The sequence below is a fragment of the Lithobates pipiens genome, unplaced genomic scaffold (assembly GCF_037356315.1).
Source record: "Lithobates pipiens isolate NorthernLeopardFrog02 unplaced genomic scaffold, aLitPip1_a1.2 Scaffold_23, whole genome shotgun sequence".
Classification (NCBI taxonomy): Eukaryota; Metazoa; Chordata; class Amphibia; order Anura; family Ranidae; genus Lithobates; species Lithobates pipiens.
The window spans coordinates 121,473,922-121,493,952 of record NW_027507785.1 but is presented as its reverse complement, the minus strand read 5'-3'; the positions used below and the strand labels follow the sequence as shown (position 1 = coordinate 121,493,952).

Sequence of the window (20,031 nt, the reverse complement as noted above, 5' to 3'; positions counted from 1 at the left end):
GGCTGTAGTGACAGAGGGACATACGCTGACCACGGTGGTCAGGGCTCAGTAGCCCTGATTCTCATGGTCAGTTCAGCAAGGGGGAGGATACAGAAAGGTTCAGCGAGGGAGATTACACAGCGTAAGCACTGCTGTTTAATCTGCTTTAATGGACCAGGATTTAATTTTTTGTTTAAACACTTCAAACATGCTGCCTTTAACCTTACAGAGGCTGGTTTTATGACAGTTCTTTTTACAGTGGACTTTTATTTTAGAGTGGTGGAATGTGCATGCACAATTCAAGCTTACAGATGCTGACCTAAATGGGCATTTTGGACTGCATGCTATTTGCTTTGGTGGTTGGTGTTGTCACCCAGCCGCATTGGCTTGGTGTCTGCTTATGTATGGTACCCATAGGCAGTGATCAGACAATTTATAACCTGTTTCGGTTACTGCCTTAAGTTAAAATGAGGCCTGAATGATTAAAAAAAGCTACTGTCTGACTAGGTGTATATTGGCAAAATGACAGGAATATGACAGGGTTGTGTTGGTTTTGAAGTTTGCCTTTACAAACTGTAGTTACTGTGCAGAACTCTTGACTATGTTGGCAAGCCATGAATGCTGTTAACGTTTTACATGCCACATGTCAGATTTTCAGTTGCTAATTTGTGGTTGGGCAATTCTAATGGCATGTACTTGGTGGTCTGTTTTCAACCACTGAAATCTCCTAAATGGGCCAAAAGGCAATTGGGTGGTTCTAATCTTTACTGTTCTGGGAACATCTCTCTTCTGATACTGTCAAATAGCCAGGAAAAATGAAATCTCCCAAACTGCCATCAGTTTGGAATGATTGGGTTTTACCTTTGGCACACACTTGTCAAGACAAAACAAATCTTGCTGGAAAGCTTTTAAAATGATGGAATAACTTCATAGTTTTGACTGATAGATTTTGAAGTTCTTAAAGTATTCAGTATTTTTTTTGCTCTGTACTCCATAATGACAAAGTAAAACCAGCATTTTCGAAATGTCTGAATTTATATTAAACGAACAACAAAACTTTTTAATATGTATACTGAACCACTTAAGCCTCGGACTATTTTACTGGCCAAAGACCAGAGCACTTTTTGCAATTCGGCACTGCGTCGCTTTAACTGACAGTTGCCCAGTCGTGCGACGTGGCTCCCAAACAAAATTTACTACCCCCCCCTTTTTTTTTATTTATTTATTTTGCTATAAACGTGGCAATTTAGAAGGAAAAAATTACATTTTGCTATAATATACTTTTTACATTTACAAAATGGGGGGGGGGGGGGGGTGGTAGTTTTATGGCATTTTTATTTTAGCATTTTGCTAGTAATGGCAGCGCCTGGCTTTTTTATTTTTTTTTATTTTTTTTCTGCAACATTATGGCACTCGTTGGACATTTTTGACACATTTTTGGGACCATCAGTGCTATACAAATGCACTGATTCCTGTGTGAATGGCAGTGAAGTGGTTAACCACTAGGGGTCAGTGTAGCGGTTAAGTATGTCCTGGGGAGTGATTCTAACTGGGGGGGGGGGGCGCATGGCTACGTGTGGCACGTCACTGATCTCTGCTCCTGATCACAGGGAGTAGAGATCTGTGACACTGTTGCTAGGCAGAATGGGGAGATGCTTGCTTACATTAGCATCTCCCCGTTCTTCCTTTCTGTGAGTGCGGGACCCGATGCAGGCTGCCTCGTAAAGGTATGTATGTTTGCCTGTACATGCCCTTCTGCCACATATCTACGTGAGGCAGTCTGCAAACGGTTAAAGTAGTTGTAAACACTCTCTCCAATACCCAGTGAAATGAATAGCCTAGCCCCAGAGGATACGCAGGAATGAAACCAATCTCCCTACGTAAGCTTCGGAGAGAGGTATGTAAACTACAGATATACAGTTGGGTCCATATATATCTTGGGCACAATTTTTTATTTTTATTTTTTCCAGGCATTTACCAAAACATATAATCGCTCTATAGTTATATAATGGATATGGGCTGAAAGTGCACACTCTCAGGTTTTAATTTGAGGGTATGTACATCCAAATTGGAAGAAGGATTTGGGAATTACAGCTCTTAAGAATAGCCACCCAACCCATTTTTCAAGGGACCAAAAGTAATTGTACAATTGACTCCAAAATATGTTGAAACAGCTTTTACGGTCTCTCAATTTGGTAGACTGGCGTGCAACACATGACAAGGGACTATAGCTATTCTAGAATACATAATATATGTATTCCCGTTTAGATCTTTCTGGTGGACCAGTTCTACTTGTAAAGGATCCGACAATGTACAATAGAGCCAATAACTTCAGACCATGCTCCCATAACTATGACTATATATCCAGTTTCAAAGGGCCATTTAGCACAAACATGGCGGTGAAATGAGACCCTGTTAGACAATAGTAATACAGTAGAGGTATTAAACTGAAAACATACTTTGAATTGAAACGTGCCCAGAGAAACTTCTGAACAGGCTGTGTGGGAAGCCCACAAATCTGTGATTAGGGGAGATCTGATGGCTCTCGGGTCCAGGATTAAAAAAAACAGAAAAATCTGATTGGAAGAAATTAATGATTTAGAGATGAAACTTAAAAGATCTTTAGGCCCAGCAGATGCCAAGAGATTGATAATTCTGCGAGGTAGACTGATGCAATATATCAATTGTAAAATTCAGAATAAGTCAAGATTTTATGCCCACCAGTTCTACGAACAGGGTAATGTGGATGTCTTTTAGCCAGACAGCTTAAACAGCAGGACTCCAGGCATGTTCATAATTTGACAGTACAAAATAGAAAAATTATGGAAACCCAAGCCATAGTGGCAGAGTTTCATAGATTTTATGAATCTCTTTATAATCAGCCAAGTTAACAATGTTGCAGATGAACAGTGATTGGTGGAGATTAGAGACTATTACGACCTCAGGAATGCCTTCCCTGTCGACTGAAGTAACTGAGGTAATAGGCCAATTACTGTCGAAGAGGTGAATGGCATAATAGCGAATCTGGCAATGGGGAAGAGCCCAGGGCCAGATGGCTTTACAAATTTTATTTTCTAAGAAGTATGCATCAATTTTGGAAGTTCCAATGTGTAAATACTTTAATGGAATTAATGCATCAAATCCTTTTCCTCCTTATAGGAGCACTGTAATATAGGCCAAAAAGGTTTCAGGAGTCAAAGATCACCAATATTGTTCCTACTATAGACCAATTTCTTTGCTAAACTCAGATACTAAAGTCTTAGCAAAGATTTTAGCACAGAGGTTACAAGAACATGTTGTAAAACTAGTTCCCCCCCCCCCCTGATCAAACAGGTTTCATGAAGGGCCGGGAGGCCAGAGAATACCATAAGGGCCTTAAATATCCTCTCACGGATGCAAAACGAACCAGAAAAGACTCCTAAAGTAGCAATATCAATGGATGCCAAAAAGGCATTTGACAGGGTGAGCTGGAGTTTTATGACTGAAGTCTTAAAGTGGTTGTAAACCCTTACAAACCACTTTGACCTACAGGTAAGCCTAGATTAAGGCTTACCTGTAGGTCCAAGAAATATCTCCTAAACTTGCACGGTTTAGGAGATATTTACTAAACGACAGTGACAGCTGTCTACGGAGCATGCCCTGTAGACAGCGGCACGCAGGCGCACTATCGCAGTTAGCAGCATGCTGTTAGTGGAGGCTCTCGTGTGCATGCATGGGAGTGACGTCATCGCTGCTCCAGCACTGAGTGGCTGGCGCAGCGATACCCGGAAGAAGATGGATGCTCCGTGCTACAGGGGACATCGGTGACATCGCTGGCTCCTGTGTCAGGTAAGTGACACATAATGGGCTACTATGTGATGCATAGTGGCTCATTATGCTTTATCTTTGCAGGGAGACAAAGTAAACCACTTAGGGTTTACTTCCTCTTTAAGACTGAGGGTGGGCTATCATATGATGGGCTGGATATTGGCATTGTATGTAGCACCGAGAGCTAGAGTAAAAGTAAATGGTACCTTGTCAAAATATATTCAGATATATAATGGTACAAGACAAGGGTGTCACCTGTCACCATTGTTTTGATATATTAGAACCTTTATGTAAAATGAGAAGACATGTAGACCTACAAGGGACATTCATTTGGGTACAGGAGCATAAGGTATCGGAATATGCGGATGACTTATTATTTTACTTTTCCTCACCACAGTCCTTTTTACCAGCATTGGTGGCAGAAGTAACCAAATTTGGAGCCTTATCTAATTTTAAGATTAATTTTGAGAAGTTGGTAATCCTGCCAAGTCATATGCCCATTGATATGATTAGGACTTTGCAGAATTCCTACCCTTTTGTATGGAATGAAGTCTCTGGTGTATCTGGGAATGCAGACCTTAAACTCTTATTATTTGAATTATAACACCTTAATGGAAGGGGTAATAGAGGAATTGAATAGATGAAAATGACCATTACTAACCTGGTTCGGAAGGGTGAATGCAATAAAAATTAATATATTGGCCAAAATTTATATCTTGTATATGGTACCAATCCCACTTCCACAGAGGTGTGTGTGTGTGTGTGTGTTATAAGGAGGGCTTTTGTTTCCTTTGCATCGAATAAATGACCAAGACTTTTTCATATCATATTCTATGCAAAGGGAGGCTGGAAGGTGGTATGGGATTACCCGATATTAGGTCATACTATAGGGCAATGGCCTTAGTACGTAATTTAAACTGGCATGACCAACCCAATAACATTTTGGTAACGCTAGAACAATGGCAGAAAGGAAACTGACAGGACTACCTTGGATTCCGAAGTTGAATAGGGGGCTTTCAAAATGGATTTCACCATGAACTCAAAATACATAAAAAATTTGGGACAAACTCAATCAGGAGATTATGCCGCCCCCTGGCCCCGTTGGAAGGGTTTCCATGGCTTTTGCCGGGGAAGGAGAGAGATCAATGGGGGGAAGATGGAGAAACGTTATGGGCCAAATTTGCCCCGCATGGAACGTTATTGCCTCTAGCAGAACTGGTGCAGAAGCTAGGACTAATACCAATGGCCGAATGGAGGTGTCATCAATTGGTATGTTTTTTCCAATAAGATTAAAACCATAGCAATGCAATGAGTTTCAAGCCCCAGTTAAACATAAATTCAAAAAGGCATATAAAGTACAGTCATCCTAATCAATAATTTTTAAGAGAAACAAGAGGTTATGAGGCCACATGGGCAGTTGCTGCAACTGTGACCAAACCTACAGAGTTATAGGACCTATGGACTATCTCGGTACTTAACACTGGCAAGTCGGGAATACTTTTTTTTTTTTTTTTTTTTTTACTAATACTCAAAGAAATTATACAAAGATATATATATATATATATATATATATATATATATATATATATATATTATACACACAGTCAGAAAAGTATAAAAACATCCACCATAACTATTGGGTTTCCCCGTAAGGTTAAGGAGGTCTTGAGTGGTGTAGCAAAATTCCTCTACCGGTTTCCCGGTCAGACCACTTCTTCAGGAGGGAGGTATACAAAGTAAACAAATATAGTGGGGTAGAAAAACAGCAATATATATAACAAATAAACATAGTTTTACATTGATTATAATTAGAACGGCTCCCCAATATACCCAGTAGCAACAGGTCACAGGGCCTGCCAATTCCCCCAGCAGCGAATGCAGGAGAGTATATAGGACCGGCTCTGGTGTCAAGAAAAAGGTGAATTGGAGATGATTGTATAAAAAAATAAATACAAATAGAATAAACAGAAGCACCTAGTGTTGTGAGAAAAAAAAAGGGAGAAAGAGGGGGGGGGGGGGGGGGAAAGGAGTGGAAATACCCAAACACCAGTAAAGTCAGTTAAAGTTGTCAAGATGTATTGTCCATAGAACAACACTCGGCACTCAAAGTACAGCCAGAGTCTATGCATGGGCGAAATACACGGGTAATCAAAATCGCAGAAGTACTGGATGAGCTACAGACGTATCGAGCACTTCTTCCACCGACCGTTTTGGAATTTAGCCCTAGGTATACGTTATCAAGGTTCCAAGATGGTGGCCATAAAAGCCTTCGGTAAGGTTAAATCTGTGGGTGTAAGAAGTAAAATCGTTGTCAAGGGCCCAATGAAACGGCACAATATAGAAGGGATTGTAATCCGATCGGTTCAAAGTATATACGTACCAACCTGTGTAAACTATTGCCCATACGAATGCCCAGCATCATGGTCCCAAGTTGCTCAACAGGACTGCCAAGCAGCCTCTAGTTAAGATCCCCAACCCACGTGGCATACTACGACACCGCTAATGGTAGCGTCTGACGTCACGAGGTCAGCCTGCCCACACAGTGCAGGCACAACTGCACGTGCATCAAACGTTCGTACAGGAGCCCCAGAGGGCCAATCGGTCAACTCGAACGCGGCCCGCAGATAAAGATACCAGGCACACCTGCGCGCAGACTGGACGGGGCCACGGAGGGCATCCCCACACTAAGGATCCATATTGATTTTCACCGGTCCAAAACCACTGCGCAAGTGCGCACAGGCCATGTCAGCCCAAGGGTGAACACCCAGGCTAAGGCCCATGCAAGCAGGGACCGCACATAAAAGCGTAGGGTCCAGCCAGGGCGAGCATGCATCCATCGCCGGGGAACCCACTTAAGGGTGGGGCCCCAAAATTAAGGCCTAACACACCACTGGGAACGGGGTGAGCAGAACTCCCTCACAGCTAACAATATGAAATGCAAGTAAAATAAACATACAATGTACATAGACTAGTTTAGTAAATAAAAAAATACACAAATGGAGAAGCGGGGATTATCCCCCACTCATACCACATAAGCCTTCAGGGGTATCCCTAAACCCAGAAATTAGATTTTAAGATCAGGCAACTTTTGAAAAATTACAGCATAACAGCAAATTGTAGAAGACAATATAGCCATCGTCAAAGAGTGCCATCCTATAAAAAAAGTTTATAGGAAATCGTTGCATTGAGCCGTTTGATCCAGTTTCCTTCTGTAGGATCGTTTGGTCCCAACCCCCCTCCCCTGGAGTTTGGATGTACCACCTCTAAAACCCGGAAGCGGACCACCGAGGTGTCATATATCGGTGATGCATCCCAATATGTATCGATGGTGGTCAATTTACCGCTTCCGGAGTAGTAGACGTGGTTGCCAATCCTTTGCCTTTGCTCACGGAAGGTTTTACCAACATAGTAGTCCCTACAGCTACAAGTCACTAATTAACACCTAGTGCTGCAGTCAGCAAAATCGCGTGGTATAAATATCTCGCTATTAGGTAAAGTAAAGAGTTTGCCCTTCTGGATCCAGGGTCAGCGGGGGCAATCTCCGCATTTGAAAGTCCCAAAAGGTCTAATTTTGGGGATATTGACTGATCTATAGTGGCTGTGGGTAAGGCAATCCCTCAAGGAACAGGCCCTCCAGAAGACTAGTTCGGGGTAAGTCGTACATGTTTAAGGATATGGTGTTTTGTTAATATATGCCAGTTAGGCAAGATGGTTCTTTCTCTGTTGCTACTGAGTGTATTGGTGAGCCGTTCTCCTAATTATAATCAATGTAAAACTAAGATGATGGACATGTTTACTTTGTAGACCTCCAAGAAGCGGTGTAGAGAGATTTTGCTACACCACTCAAGACAAATCTTACGTGGAAACCCGATAGTTATTGTATAGTTGTAGTGGATGTTTTTTATATTTTTCGGTTTGACTGTATGTCTTTTGTATAACTTTTTTTTTTTTTTTTTCTGAGGAATAAATGATGATTTTTTTTTTTTTTTTATACAGACTTACCCGTGTTGAGTACCGAGATAGTCCATAGGTCCTATAACTCTGTAGGTTTGGTCACATTAGTTGCAGTTGCAGCAACTGCCTATGTGGCCTCATAACCTTCTTTTTCTTAGATTAAAACCATGAGACCCTTGAATATGCTTACTATATTTGAATCTAGATGTGTGAAGATGATCAGGGCTAGCCACTTACTATCACAAATGCACACATTAGTGCTCGGCACCAAGAAAAATAGAATATTATATTGCATTAGAGAATGGGAAATTTTAATTATAGCTTTACTTCGACCCAAATTAAGAATTTTGCTGAATCTACATACCGTACATCTACAAGTTCACAAATCCAGGAAATGTTGTATAAATTTTTGACCAGGTGGTACCTAACTCCAGCGAGATTGGCACAGATCTATCCCACAGCAGATGCCAATTGTTGGAGAGGATGCAGGCAGAGGGGTTCCCCCTCTCCACATATGGGTAGTGTGTCCCCCCTGATCAAGGGTTTTTGGCAGGAAATTGCCCCTTGGGTAGAAAGGTTATCCTCTGGAACAATTGAATTAACGCCCCTAAACTTGTTCCACGGGACATTGACATCGACTAGAACATACAAGGATGGTATAAGACCATATTTATTTCATGCAGCAAAACTATTAATACTCAGATTATGGAGACAGACCACACAACCAACTTTGATAGAATGGATAAAGAACTGGCTAGGATACTGGAGGCTGAAGGATGGCTACACATGGATAAAAATAGAAAGGAGGAATTTAAGGAAAAATGGGAGCTCTATTCAATAGATCGAATAATGTGAGTTCTTTGGGATGAGGTGTGTGGAGAGGGCAGGGGGGAGGGGGGAGACATAGAATATGTAAATAAGATGTTGGAAATGCTATACAATTTGCAACTGTGTGTGTGGTTTTATTAGTAAAAAAAAAAAAAAAATTTGGTTAAAAAAACAAAAGATTTTTCATGGCCAGTTGGCTGCTCCTTAGTGGGGTCTTCATCAATTAAGCAGGTAAAAGGTTTGGAGTTGGATTTGGAATTGGATGCTGTGAAACTAAATCATGTGTTCAAAGGGGAGGTGCACGCAAGTGAAACAGGCCATTGTAAGGCTTCCTAAACTAAACAAATCCATCAGATAGCAGCATGCTTAGGAGTGGCCAAATCGACAGTTTGGTACATTCGGAGTGAAAATAAAATGCACTGGTGAGCTCAGCAACATAAAAAGGCCTGGATGTCCACGGAAGACAACAGTGGTGGAGAATCACAAGATCCTCTCAGGGTTAAAGGAAAAACCCATTCACAACATCCAGAGAAGTGAAGGACATTCTCCAAGAGGTGGGCGTATTGTTGTCAGTCTACAATCATGAGAAGACTTCACAAGAGCAAATGTAAATCCTTCATAAGCTTGGTGAATAGAATAGCCGGATTGCTTTGCCAAAAAATCTAAATTTAGACCAATTCTGGAAAAGTATTTAAAGATTAATCTTTACCAGAATAACTGGAAGAAAAGTGTGGCGATGGCTTGGAACAGCTCATGATCCAAAGTGCACAACATCTGTAAAACCTGGTGGAGGCAGTGTGATAGTATGGGCATCCATTGCTTCCAGTGGCACTGGGTCATTGGTGTTTATGATTTGACAGAAGCAGCCGGATCTCTGCAATGTTTAGAGATGCCTTTCACCCCTCAAGCTGTTAGGTTATCACATTTCTCCAGAGATGTTCAGGTCAAGGCTCTGGCTGGGCCACCCTAGGGCATTCAGGGTTGTCCCTAAAGCCACTCTTGTGTTGTCTTGGCTGTGTGCTTGGGATCATTATATTGGCAGGTGAACCTTTTTGGTCCAGTCTTATGTTCTGGTACTGTGTTTTTCATTGAGGATATCTCTGCTCCATTTACCTTTCCATCAACCCGGACCAAAGTAATCTCCCAGTCCCTGCTGCCGAAAAACACCCCACAGCATGATACTGCTACTGCCATGCTTCACTGTTGGGGTATTGGACAGGTGATGAGTAGTCTGGTTTTCTCCTGACATATTTAAAATTGACTGAAGAACAAGTCTCTGGTCTGAGGAGACCAAGAGTGAACGGTTTGGCCTCAGAGTCCTTCAGGTGTGGGTGTGGGGGGGGGGGGGGGACCACCAGTCCTCCTGTAGGGGCCCCGGCACACAGAGGGGCCCAAACAGCAAGAGGAATCAGTGTTGACGATACGAGGAGCAATTACAGAAAGATGCCCTGTGTGGCTCTCTGCAGCAGATAAAAGCTGGTTTCTCTCCCTCCCACCAGCTTTTAGCTGCTGCGGGGAGAGACACAGGGCATTGTTCCTGTTTTTGCTTTCCCCTCCCTGTTCTATTATAAAAGGGCTCATTTACGCAGGTTCTCTGTTATGTTTGTCCGCTAATAATAATTTTAGTGTAGCCTGTATGGGGCCCCGTGATTTCTAACAGCAGTCCTGCAGGTGGACTCCAGTCAAGGTGTCAAAACATCTTGGCAATGATCGAGACATGGGAGGCACCTGAGCTAAACTTCAAGTGTTGCAAAGGGTCTGAATGCTGTCAGTATATACAGATACGGGACCCTAAAAGTGTAGAAGTAATTCAATCGGTTCCAGTGACCTAGTCCACTTTGGCTTGGCTTGTATATTCATATATGCACTGCGCATCGTATTTTATATATATTATATATTTTTATTTTTCTTCTCCTTTAAAAAAAAGTTCCAGCCAATTTATGGTGTATGCTGGCCGCTGAATGAAACCCGTCAGTGTAATCACATGTAGACCAGGAAGTGATGCTGATGCGAGGTGATGACACCTATTCCAGCTCACTGACGGTGTGGGTGGATTGATGGGTACTGGACGGTCATAATGCGTGTTTTTTTTTGTTTTCTTTTTAAATAAATTGGTAGAATACTGAGAGCCTGTGGCATTAAAAATGGCAGATGTGATTGGTTACCAGGAGTGAATTTTTGTAAAGCCATCTTTGCAGATCAGGTAACTGAGGCAGTTTAGTGAGTGAGCCAAGCCTCCAACTTGTGCACATGCATTGTGGATGTTTTTAAAATCGTGCTTTTTTGAAGATTTGTGGACACAACTTTTCCTATTCACCTTTTTAAATTGGTGAACTATCATTGGAAGTGATCAAAGGCCTTGTTTATGATTTTTTTTTTTTTTTTTTTTTGTATTTTCATGTGTTGCACCACCTAGGGTCTATATATCTAGAGACCACTTTTAGGGTTGGGGCAGCAAAACTTTTAGCTGTACCCACTCATTTAGTGAGCTGTGTGTTGGTAGTTGGGTTTTAATTCTAAAATTGTTTACACTTGATTATGGGGTACGGAGTGTAGCTTTGAAAAGGGCGGGGGGAAATGGTTTTAAACAATTGTATCAGGCTGCAACATGACAAGTGTAAGGGGTCTGAATACTTTATGCATGCACTGTATATTATGTTCTTGAAGCATATTTTAGTCATTGTTCTCATCTAAATCCCAAACTTTGTATTTTGTTTTCCAGCATCTGTGGAAAAGCCCAATACACGCACCAGATTCCGATCTTTGTCATCTTCTAGCATTACACCATCCAAAAAGAGGAAGAGTCCTAATAAACTCTTTCCACATGCAACTAAAAATGCAACAGCACTACCGGACCATACACCTTTCAACTATGTTCAGTCATTGAGAAAAGTCCCTCCATCCTCTTCTGCTCAATCTTCTAACCACTTCTCATCAGTGAGACTCCCTCCAGCTACGCCTCCTTATCTAAAAGAGTTGTCTCAGACTTTTTCCTGTATCCCTTCTGTTCATCCTCCAGCTAAGGATATACCTGTGCTACCACCTCATCCCCAATTTATTTATGGAATAAATTCCAAAAACCTTGCACCCCATCCTATCTCATTGATTAACAAAACTACTGCAATGGCTAGTTATTCCTTGCCTCCTAATCTAAATACTGCAACTGAAGGTGAGCCTTTGCTACATTGTCAACATTCTTTCCCTCAGTTTGAGAGAGATTTTACTGCCTCCCTTTCTCATATAGCCAGTAATGAGTCTTTTGTAAAATATGAAGACATTCCACCTCTTCCTGATCCCCCTGTGTTTGCTAAAAGTGTCAATTCAGAAACGGTCATCACTCCACCCTTGTCTTCAGAAACTCTGAGCGCAGAGATTTCTCATGGAACTGTACTATCTGCTCCTTCTATTCCATTTAAGTTACAATTTGACAATAACCAGACTCTACAGTCCTCCAAACAACAATTGTGCAAGCGCTTGGACCCACCACTGAATCCTCAGGCTGAGAATCTTAACAATGACTCTGCTTCAGAAGAACTGGTGGTTACTAGTAAATATCTTGGTCAACAAAATGAACAAACATTCTTCTTGGACCAAATCAAGCAGGGCGTGCAGCTGAAATCGGTAAGGTTTTGTCTCCAGCCCCCGTGTGTGTGTGTGTGTGTGTGTGTGTGTGTGTGTAAAATGGTTCTATATCCATGTATACTAGAAAGTGTGTACCTGCGTGCCATCTGCTCCCCCTTATTTAAAAAAAAAAAAAAAAAAAAACCCCAGAAGTGATTAAATGCCACCAAAAAAAGCTTTGTGAATAAAATAATTTCACATGGTTAGTGTTGCATGACTGCAAATGTCAAGTGTCCTGTATTAAGGTGGCTAAAACAATTTACAAAATGAGGAAGCCAAAAAAATCTAAATCAATATTTAGTGTAGCTACCTACCCTTTTGGCTTCAAACCAACATCAATTCGTCTAGGTATACTTGCACACAATTTTTGAAGGCACTCAGCAAATGGGTTCAAACATCATGGAGAACTAACCACAATCTTCTGTGGATGTAGGCTGCCTCAAATTCTCTTCATATAATCTGACTCTTTTGAGATCATGGCTCTTTGGGGTTCAAACCTCACTTCAGGACTCCTTGTTCATCTTGACGCTATATTTCTTAATGACTTTGGCTGTATATTTTGGGTCCCATCACACACCTCCCTGATAGTATGTCATTATGGATAAATATCTGCATGTATTGGTCAGCTTTGAGGACACCATTGATTGGGGAATGTTGGGGGCCATAGATGCAGTGGGTTGGCCAAGGAAACTTAATGCAGCAGATGAAACCCTTTCATACTTCCCTTCAACATCAGATGTCCTGTAGTGCCATCAGGACAACTGGCAGAAACGAGTGGAACCTAGGTACACCCATCTGTCAGAAGTCTGGACAGAAGAGGTCTTCATAGAAGAACTGCACCCAAAATTTCTTAACTTTTGACATGGAAATGAGGCTAAGAGACTAAACTATGCACAAAAACATAGCAACTGGGCTGCAGGAAAATGGCGGCAGGTACTTGGACTGAGTCCAAAACTTGAAATACTTGGCTATAGCAGAAGGCAGTTTGTTAGCAAAGGGCTGGAGAGCAGTACAATAAGTCTATGTAGGCAACAATGATGCATGGTGGAGGTTCCCTGCAAGTTCAGGGCTGCATTTCTGCAAATATTTGGAGAAAATGGTGTCCTCGATGCTGAGAAATACAGGCAGATACCTATCCATCATGCCATGCGCTTGACCCCAAATTTATCCTGCAGCCGGACAACTAACCCAATCGTACGCCAATGCAATTAAGCACAATCTTCAGCACAAAGACTAACTACCGTATTTATCGGCGTATAACACTCACCCCAAGTTTAGGAGGGAAGTTTAAGGTCACTTGCATTTAAATGCCCATCAATGCAGCCTTATCAGTGTCCATCTGAAGCCTTGTGTCATATGCAGCTTTGTCTTGCAGCCTTGTCAGTTTTTTATTTCAAGGTTTTCATTTTTAAAAATGGTGCCGCCGAGATGTCCTGTGTATCTCGACTGCGCTCTGTATTTCTCTGCAGTTTTCGGGCTGCCGAGAAAGGCCAAAGGCAGGTGAAAGCCGCCCAGAGGCTCCAATAGTGGGATTGGCGTATAACATGCACCCGCGATTTTCCCCTGATTTTAAGGGGGAAAAAAGTGCGTGTTATACGCAGTTAAATACGGCAAGTCCTGGACGTGATGGTTTGGCCAACACAGAGCCCTGATCGCAACCTAAATTTTATCTGGGATTTCATCATGAAGACAAACTGATTTGCGGCGGCCTACATCCACAGAAGATGAGGTTAGTTCTCCAATGTTTATAGGAACCCAGCAGGCAGGTTGTTCAAAACAGTGCCTTCAAACCAGCAATAATTCTTCTAGGTACACTTGCAAAGGGTGGTCGCACAATTTTTGATTTCAATTTCTCTTCTGTTAACTTTTCCATTTTGGTATATAATACTATTTCTCATGGGGTTCTTAAATTATAACACTGTAATATATTGTATTAATCTCACTCGAGTACACACCTCACTTTTTATTTTTATTTTTTTGTTTTTTTTTGGAAATCTTGTTTTCGCGTGACACTGAAGAAATTTACACTTTGCTACGATGTAAAGTAGTGAGTGTACAGCTTGTATAATGGCGTAGATTTGCTGACCCCTAAAAATGACTCAACACGGCCATTAATGTCTAAACTGCTGGCAACAAAAGTGAGTACACCCTTACAATGTCCAAAGTGTTCAAATTTTGTGTGGCCACCATTATTTTCCAGCAATACCTTAACCCTCTTGGGCATGGAGTTCCCCAGCGCTTCACAGGTTGCCACTGGAGTCCTCTTCCACTCCATGTCAACATCATGGAGCTGGTGGATGTTGGCAGCCTTGCACTCCTCCACCCTGTTTTGCGGATTCCCCACAAATTCTCAAGAGGGTTTAGGTCTTGAGACTTGCTTGGCCAGTCCATCACTTTTTACCCTCAGCTTCTTTTAGCAAGGCAGTGGTCATTTTGGAGGTGTTTGGGGTTGTTGGAATGCTGCCCTGTGGCTCAGTCTCTGAAGGGAGGGGCTCATGCTCTGCTTCAGTGCGTCACAATACATGTTGGCATTTATGGTTCCCGCAATGAACTGTAGCTCCCCAATACAAGCAGCACTAATGCAGCCCCAGATCATGACACTTTCACCAACATGCTTGATGGTAGGCAAGACGCACTTGTCTTTATACTCACCTGGTTGCTGCCAAACATGCTTGACACCATCTGAACCAAATGTTTTTATCATGGTCTCATCAGAACACAGGACATAGTTCCAGTAATCCATGTCCTTAGTCTGCTTCTCTTCAGCAAACTGCAGGCTTTCTTGTGCATCATCCTTGGAGACTTCCTTCTGGGATGACAGCCATGCAGACCAATTGGATGCAGTGTGCGGCGTATGGTCTGAGCACTGACAGGCTGACCCACCCCTTCAACCTCTGCCACACTCTTACATCGATTTCCCAAAGACTACCTCTGGATATGACTTTGTATACGTGCATTCAACTTTGGTCGACCATAATGAGGCCTATTGTGAGTGAAACCTGTCCTGTTACACTGCAGTATAGTCTTGGCCACCATGCCGTAGCTCGGTTTTCAAGGTCTTTGCAATCTTATAGCCTAGGCCAGTGATGGTGAACCTTGGCACCCCAGATGTTTTGGAATTGCATTTAAATTTCCCATGATGCTCATACACTCTGCAGTGGCCTAGGCCAACTTTATGTCAAGCAACAATTTTTTTAAATTTTTTTTTTCAGATCCTTAATTCTTTGCCATGAAGTGTCATGTTGAACTTCCAGTGACCAGTATGAGTGAACGGTGACACCAAATTTCACACCTGAGACCTTGTAACACAGTCGCATGACACTGGGGAAGGAAAATGGCTAATTGGGCCCAATTTGGACATTTTCACTTGGGAGTCTAACTTTTGTTGCCAGTGGTTTAGACATTAATGGCTGTGAGTCATTTTGCAAACTTGCACTGTTCTACAAGCTGTAAACTCACTACTTTACATTGTAGCAAAGTGTCATGTCTTCAGTGTTGTCACATGAAGATGTAATAAAATATTTACAAGCATGACTGATACCTCTTCCTGGAGTCTCCTTGTCTGGAGCAGGAATGGGTTGAAGATGGGGGAAGAGCTTAAAGCTCAGGTTTCAGTGTAGTGCCTGGCAGATGAGTCTGCTTCTGAGCAATCTGGACAAGAGAGCCACTCTGACTGCCTCTGTCGCAGAGGTTTTTGATCCTGACTCTGACTAAAATGGTTTGTTTTGCCTCTTGCAGAGGTGACCTGAGCCCCCCTAGGCCTCTTTTTTTTTATTTTTTATTTTTTTTTTTTATTTTTTTTTTTGGGATCTGAGACCTTTTCAGGGTGCACAGACTTTCCTGCTACACCCCCTGTTGGAACAGGTGGTGTATGCTGATTGGGAACATCCTGACAGGACTTGTTTTCCTTTTTATCTCATGGATGAAAAGTTTGTTAAAAAAAATAAAATGGAGCATGCCAGCTGTAGATGTAGCAGGCTCTTCCTTAAGCAAGAACTTGTCGGGTAGATAACGCACAGGGCTTGAAAGACCCTGATGAGAAATTTGGAGTTATTAAAAGCTTCCTTTATTTCTTTGGCCAGTTCAGCTATTCAGCCAGCTGTTGCAGCAATTGGTATTTGCCAGTTTGTAAAGGATCAGGTCAAACAGCTGGATGATCTGCCTGAAAGTAAGACCGATATTCCTCAAGTGCTGTGTTTTGCTCTTCATGCCTTAAAGGATTCAATATAGCAAGTCTCTTGTCTGTACATATGCGCAGGCTTTTACGGCTTAAGAACTGGTCAGCCAAGCTTCCTTGTAAAGTTATTGGCAGGTTTCCTGTTTTTCATGGGGAACAGTTGATCACTTGGGCAAATGTATCCAAAAGATTTCCGTAAGGAAGAGTTCGCTACAATCCTTTTGGTGTGAGGTTACTACTGAGCAGACAGACTCCATCCAAGAGGGGAGACTTTTTAGCCTTCATTGAAATAAAGGACACGTACTTACACATATCTTTCCGCATCATCAGGTTACTACATTTTGCAGTAGAGGAACATTTTCAGTTTGTGGCTCTACCCTTTGTGAACACCCAGGGAGCTGTAGCAAGCCCAAAGGTCCTAGCACCAGCACTGGATCTTAAGGGCCCAAGGGATCCTGGTGCTTGGGTATCTGGATGACCTCCTACTCTGATCACTCAGTAAAGGCTCGAACAGAGCATAATCTACACAGTGAGGTATTTGAAAAGCTTAGGCTGGACCATAAATGCCAAAAAGTCAGCTTTGAGACCAACTCAGTCAAAAATATTTAGGTCTGATTTCTAAACACGATCGAAGCAAGAGTATTCTTTCTAACTGTAAGGATCTGTGCCCTGAAGGATCAGGTGTGTCATAAGGGGCACCAGACAACCCTCCATTCAGCTCTGAGTCTTCTAGGGAGGATGGTATCCTCCGAGGCAGTGCTCTATGCCCAGTTCCATTCCAGGCCTTTACAACAAGACCTCTTGTTGGCTTGGAACAGAAGAAAAGCCCTGGATTATCCAATGTGCTTATATCCTCAGGCATTCTTAAACTGGTGGTTGCAGCATCAACCTGCGAAAGGGAAAAATCCTTTTCTCCTGGCAACTTGGAGAGTATGGACTACAGATGCCAGTCTCTCAGGCTGGGTAGGAACCCTAGATGGGCTCACAGCCCAGGGGAAATGGTCAGTGACAGCAGACCCTGTCCATCGTCCTAGAATTATGGGCGTCTGGCCCTACGGTCCTGGATGGTGGAGCTTCAGGACTGCCCCATCGGGGTTTAGTCTGACAATGCCACGGCAGTGGCCTATATAAACCACCAAGATGGCACCAGGAGTCATTCAGCTTTGAAGGTGGTAAACTACATACTAGCATGGGCAGAGGGACATGGGCCAATATCAGCAGTCCATATCCTGGGAGCAGAGAACTGGAAGGCATATCTCAGCTGCCAGCAGATTTACTGGCATCCAGGTTCAACAAGCTACAGCAGTTTGTCTTAAACAAGTGATCCTCTGGCAATTGGCACAATTGCTCTGATGGTTTCATGGAGGCGGTATTCCCTGGTTTATGCTATCCCTCTCCTTCCACATTTGTTGCGCAGGATTCAGAGGGGATTCCAGTCATTCTGGAGGCACCAGCCTGGCCAGAAGACCCTGGTTCCCGGGGATTGAGACTGACAAGATGGGCCATTGACTCTTCCATGATCTACAGTCTCTGGGTCTGTGGCATCTCGGGATCAGCGGTGTCTACGCTAGTGGATGCTAGAAAAGCTATCCCTAGGAAGATTTATCATAAGGTCTGGAAGACTTGTATTGCTTGGTGTGAAGCCAGAAAATGGCATCCTTGGAAATATGTGATTGGGAGAATTCTCTTTTCTACAGTCAGCTGTGGAAATCAAATTGGCTTTGAGTACAATTGGAGGTCAGGTTTCGGCCCTATCAGTATTCTTACAAAGGCTTTTAGCCTACCATTCTCTGATCTGAACCTTTTATGCAAGAGGCAACTCTCTTGCTTCCCCCCCTAATCAGGTCACATGTGTCCTTGTGACTTGAACTTGGTGCTATCTGTTACAGAAAAAAATTTTTTGAACCTATTTAAGGAAATTCCATTAGACTTGCTGTCATGCAAGCTAGCCTTCCTGATGGCTATCACCTTGGCTAGAAGGGTGTTGGCATCCCTTTTCATGCAGGGAACCGTACTTGATCCTTCACCATGACAGTCTTATGACCTTTTCTATTCTTTGTGTTATGTCAAGACCTTACTGTCTGAAGACCTTTTTGGTCTACCAGTGTCCATGCACCTAATGAAGTATAACCCAGCAGTTAATGAATATTACCTGACTGTGTCCCATGATGTACTCCAACTTTTTACAGGTAAGTATGACCTAAAGTGTGTAAAATTCACTGGTGTACTTGGTGTAGGTCAAGCTTCACCCTTCTAGACCTAATGACTGCTTCTGTTTAAAACTTCTGTGGTGGTGTGGGGTGTTATTATTTTTATTTTTTTTCCTGGCTAATCTCCCAAATGTCAACTTTTTTCTAATCTGCTTTGTTCTAGGTTGGCCAGAATCTAAAAGTGGAGTCTGAGTGCTCCAGCATTGTTGGTGCTTTAAGGGCAGTCATTCAGAGAAGGCACAAAGCTATACATTCCTCAGGTATAACTTTTTTTTGCTTTGGATGATCCATAACTTCATTAGATTGGCTAAATGCTGTATCCTAGCTATATACTGTTTGCCATAAGATTTTAACTTGGGTAAGAAACATTGCAACTTCTACAGCCAGATGTGCATATTGACTGGACTCTACAGATCTAAAATGAAACAAAACAGAATAATGAACAAACTCCTTTTTTTTTTTTTTTTTTTTTTTGTGCCAGTATCTCACTTTTGTATGAACTTCTTGCACTTGCCTATACAGCAGCAGGTCCCTGTCAATCAGATGTGCTGCAATGCATGCAAATATGCTAACAAGACTGACTGGAGAAATTATCCATTTGGTTCTTTACTGTCCAGCAGTAGTGGGGGTATGATACCGCTGCATTTCTTGGAGGCTGTTGCTGAAGTACCGCTTCTCCATTCCCTCTGTACAGTGGTAATCAACACAGTGCCAAATACAGAAGGAAGGGTTAACTTCACCTGCCTACACACTGCCTTCAAAAATAACCCTAGAATGGGTAGGTGGTGCTTTTCGGAAGGGCATTGTGACAGACTGCCTAAAATTCGACCATTGGTACACTCCAGGCAATTGGCCAACTTTCTGCCAACAAATGTTGGATTGCAGGCTAGTAAATTTTTGGCGAACGGTCTGTCAGATTTTCCTATTGTGTACACAAGTTGAAAGTATAAAAACACATGCTCACAATCGATGGTCACAAAACACAATATTGGCAGAAGGTGCACAAAGGGTGGCACTCAAGAGCTGGAATTCCTCATAGTACATCACTACGTTTGTTGGCCGACAATTGTGTAACGTTTTTGTACGCAAGACAAGTTCACGGCACATGCCCTTCGGACAAAAGTCTGAGGCTTTGGCCAACAAGCTGATTGTGTGTACGAGGCTTGAGACTGGCAGATCTACCTGAACAGCATGGGATAAATCAAAGATCACAGGCACAGTGCCCTATTTTTATACCCTGCTAACACTTGAGTGTAGTGGAAAAGTGTGTGGGGGGGGTTTTGCCTGTGTCTCTGCAAATGCAAAATGTGCTTGCGGTGCCACAATTTCTCAATGGTGCCCCAAAAAGGGTAGCAGTTGTGGTTTCCACATGAGAAACTGCACTTGGTTCATGTTAAAAATGTAGTACGTGATCTTTTTAGTGTGGGTTTTTGTAGCTGACAGTGTTTTGTGAAG

At 42.5% G+C, this 20,031-nt stretch overlaps 1 protein-coding gene across 1 annotated transcript in view; it reads left to right on the top strand.

The window, feature by feature from the left end:
* LOC143926987 (uncharacterized) overlaps positions 1-20,031 on the top strand; it is an 80,769-nt gene that overhangs the window by 60,312 nt on the left and 426 nt on the right. The window contains exons 5-6 of the mRNA XM_077450997.1: positions 11,291-12,189; positions 18,740-18,836. Coding sequence (XP_077307123.1) covers positions 11,291-12,189; positions 18,740-18,836 — 996 coding nt within the window. The remainder of the gene's footprint in view (positions 1-11,290; positions 12,190-18,739; positions 18,837-20,031) is intronic.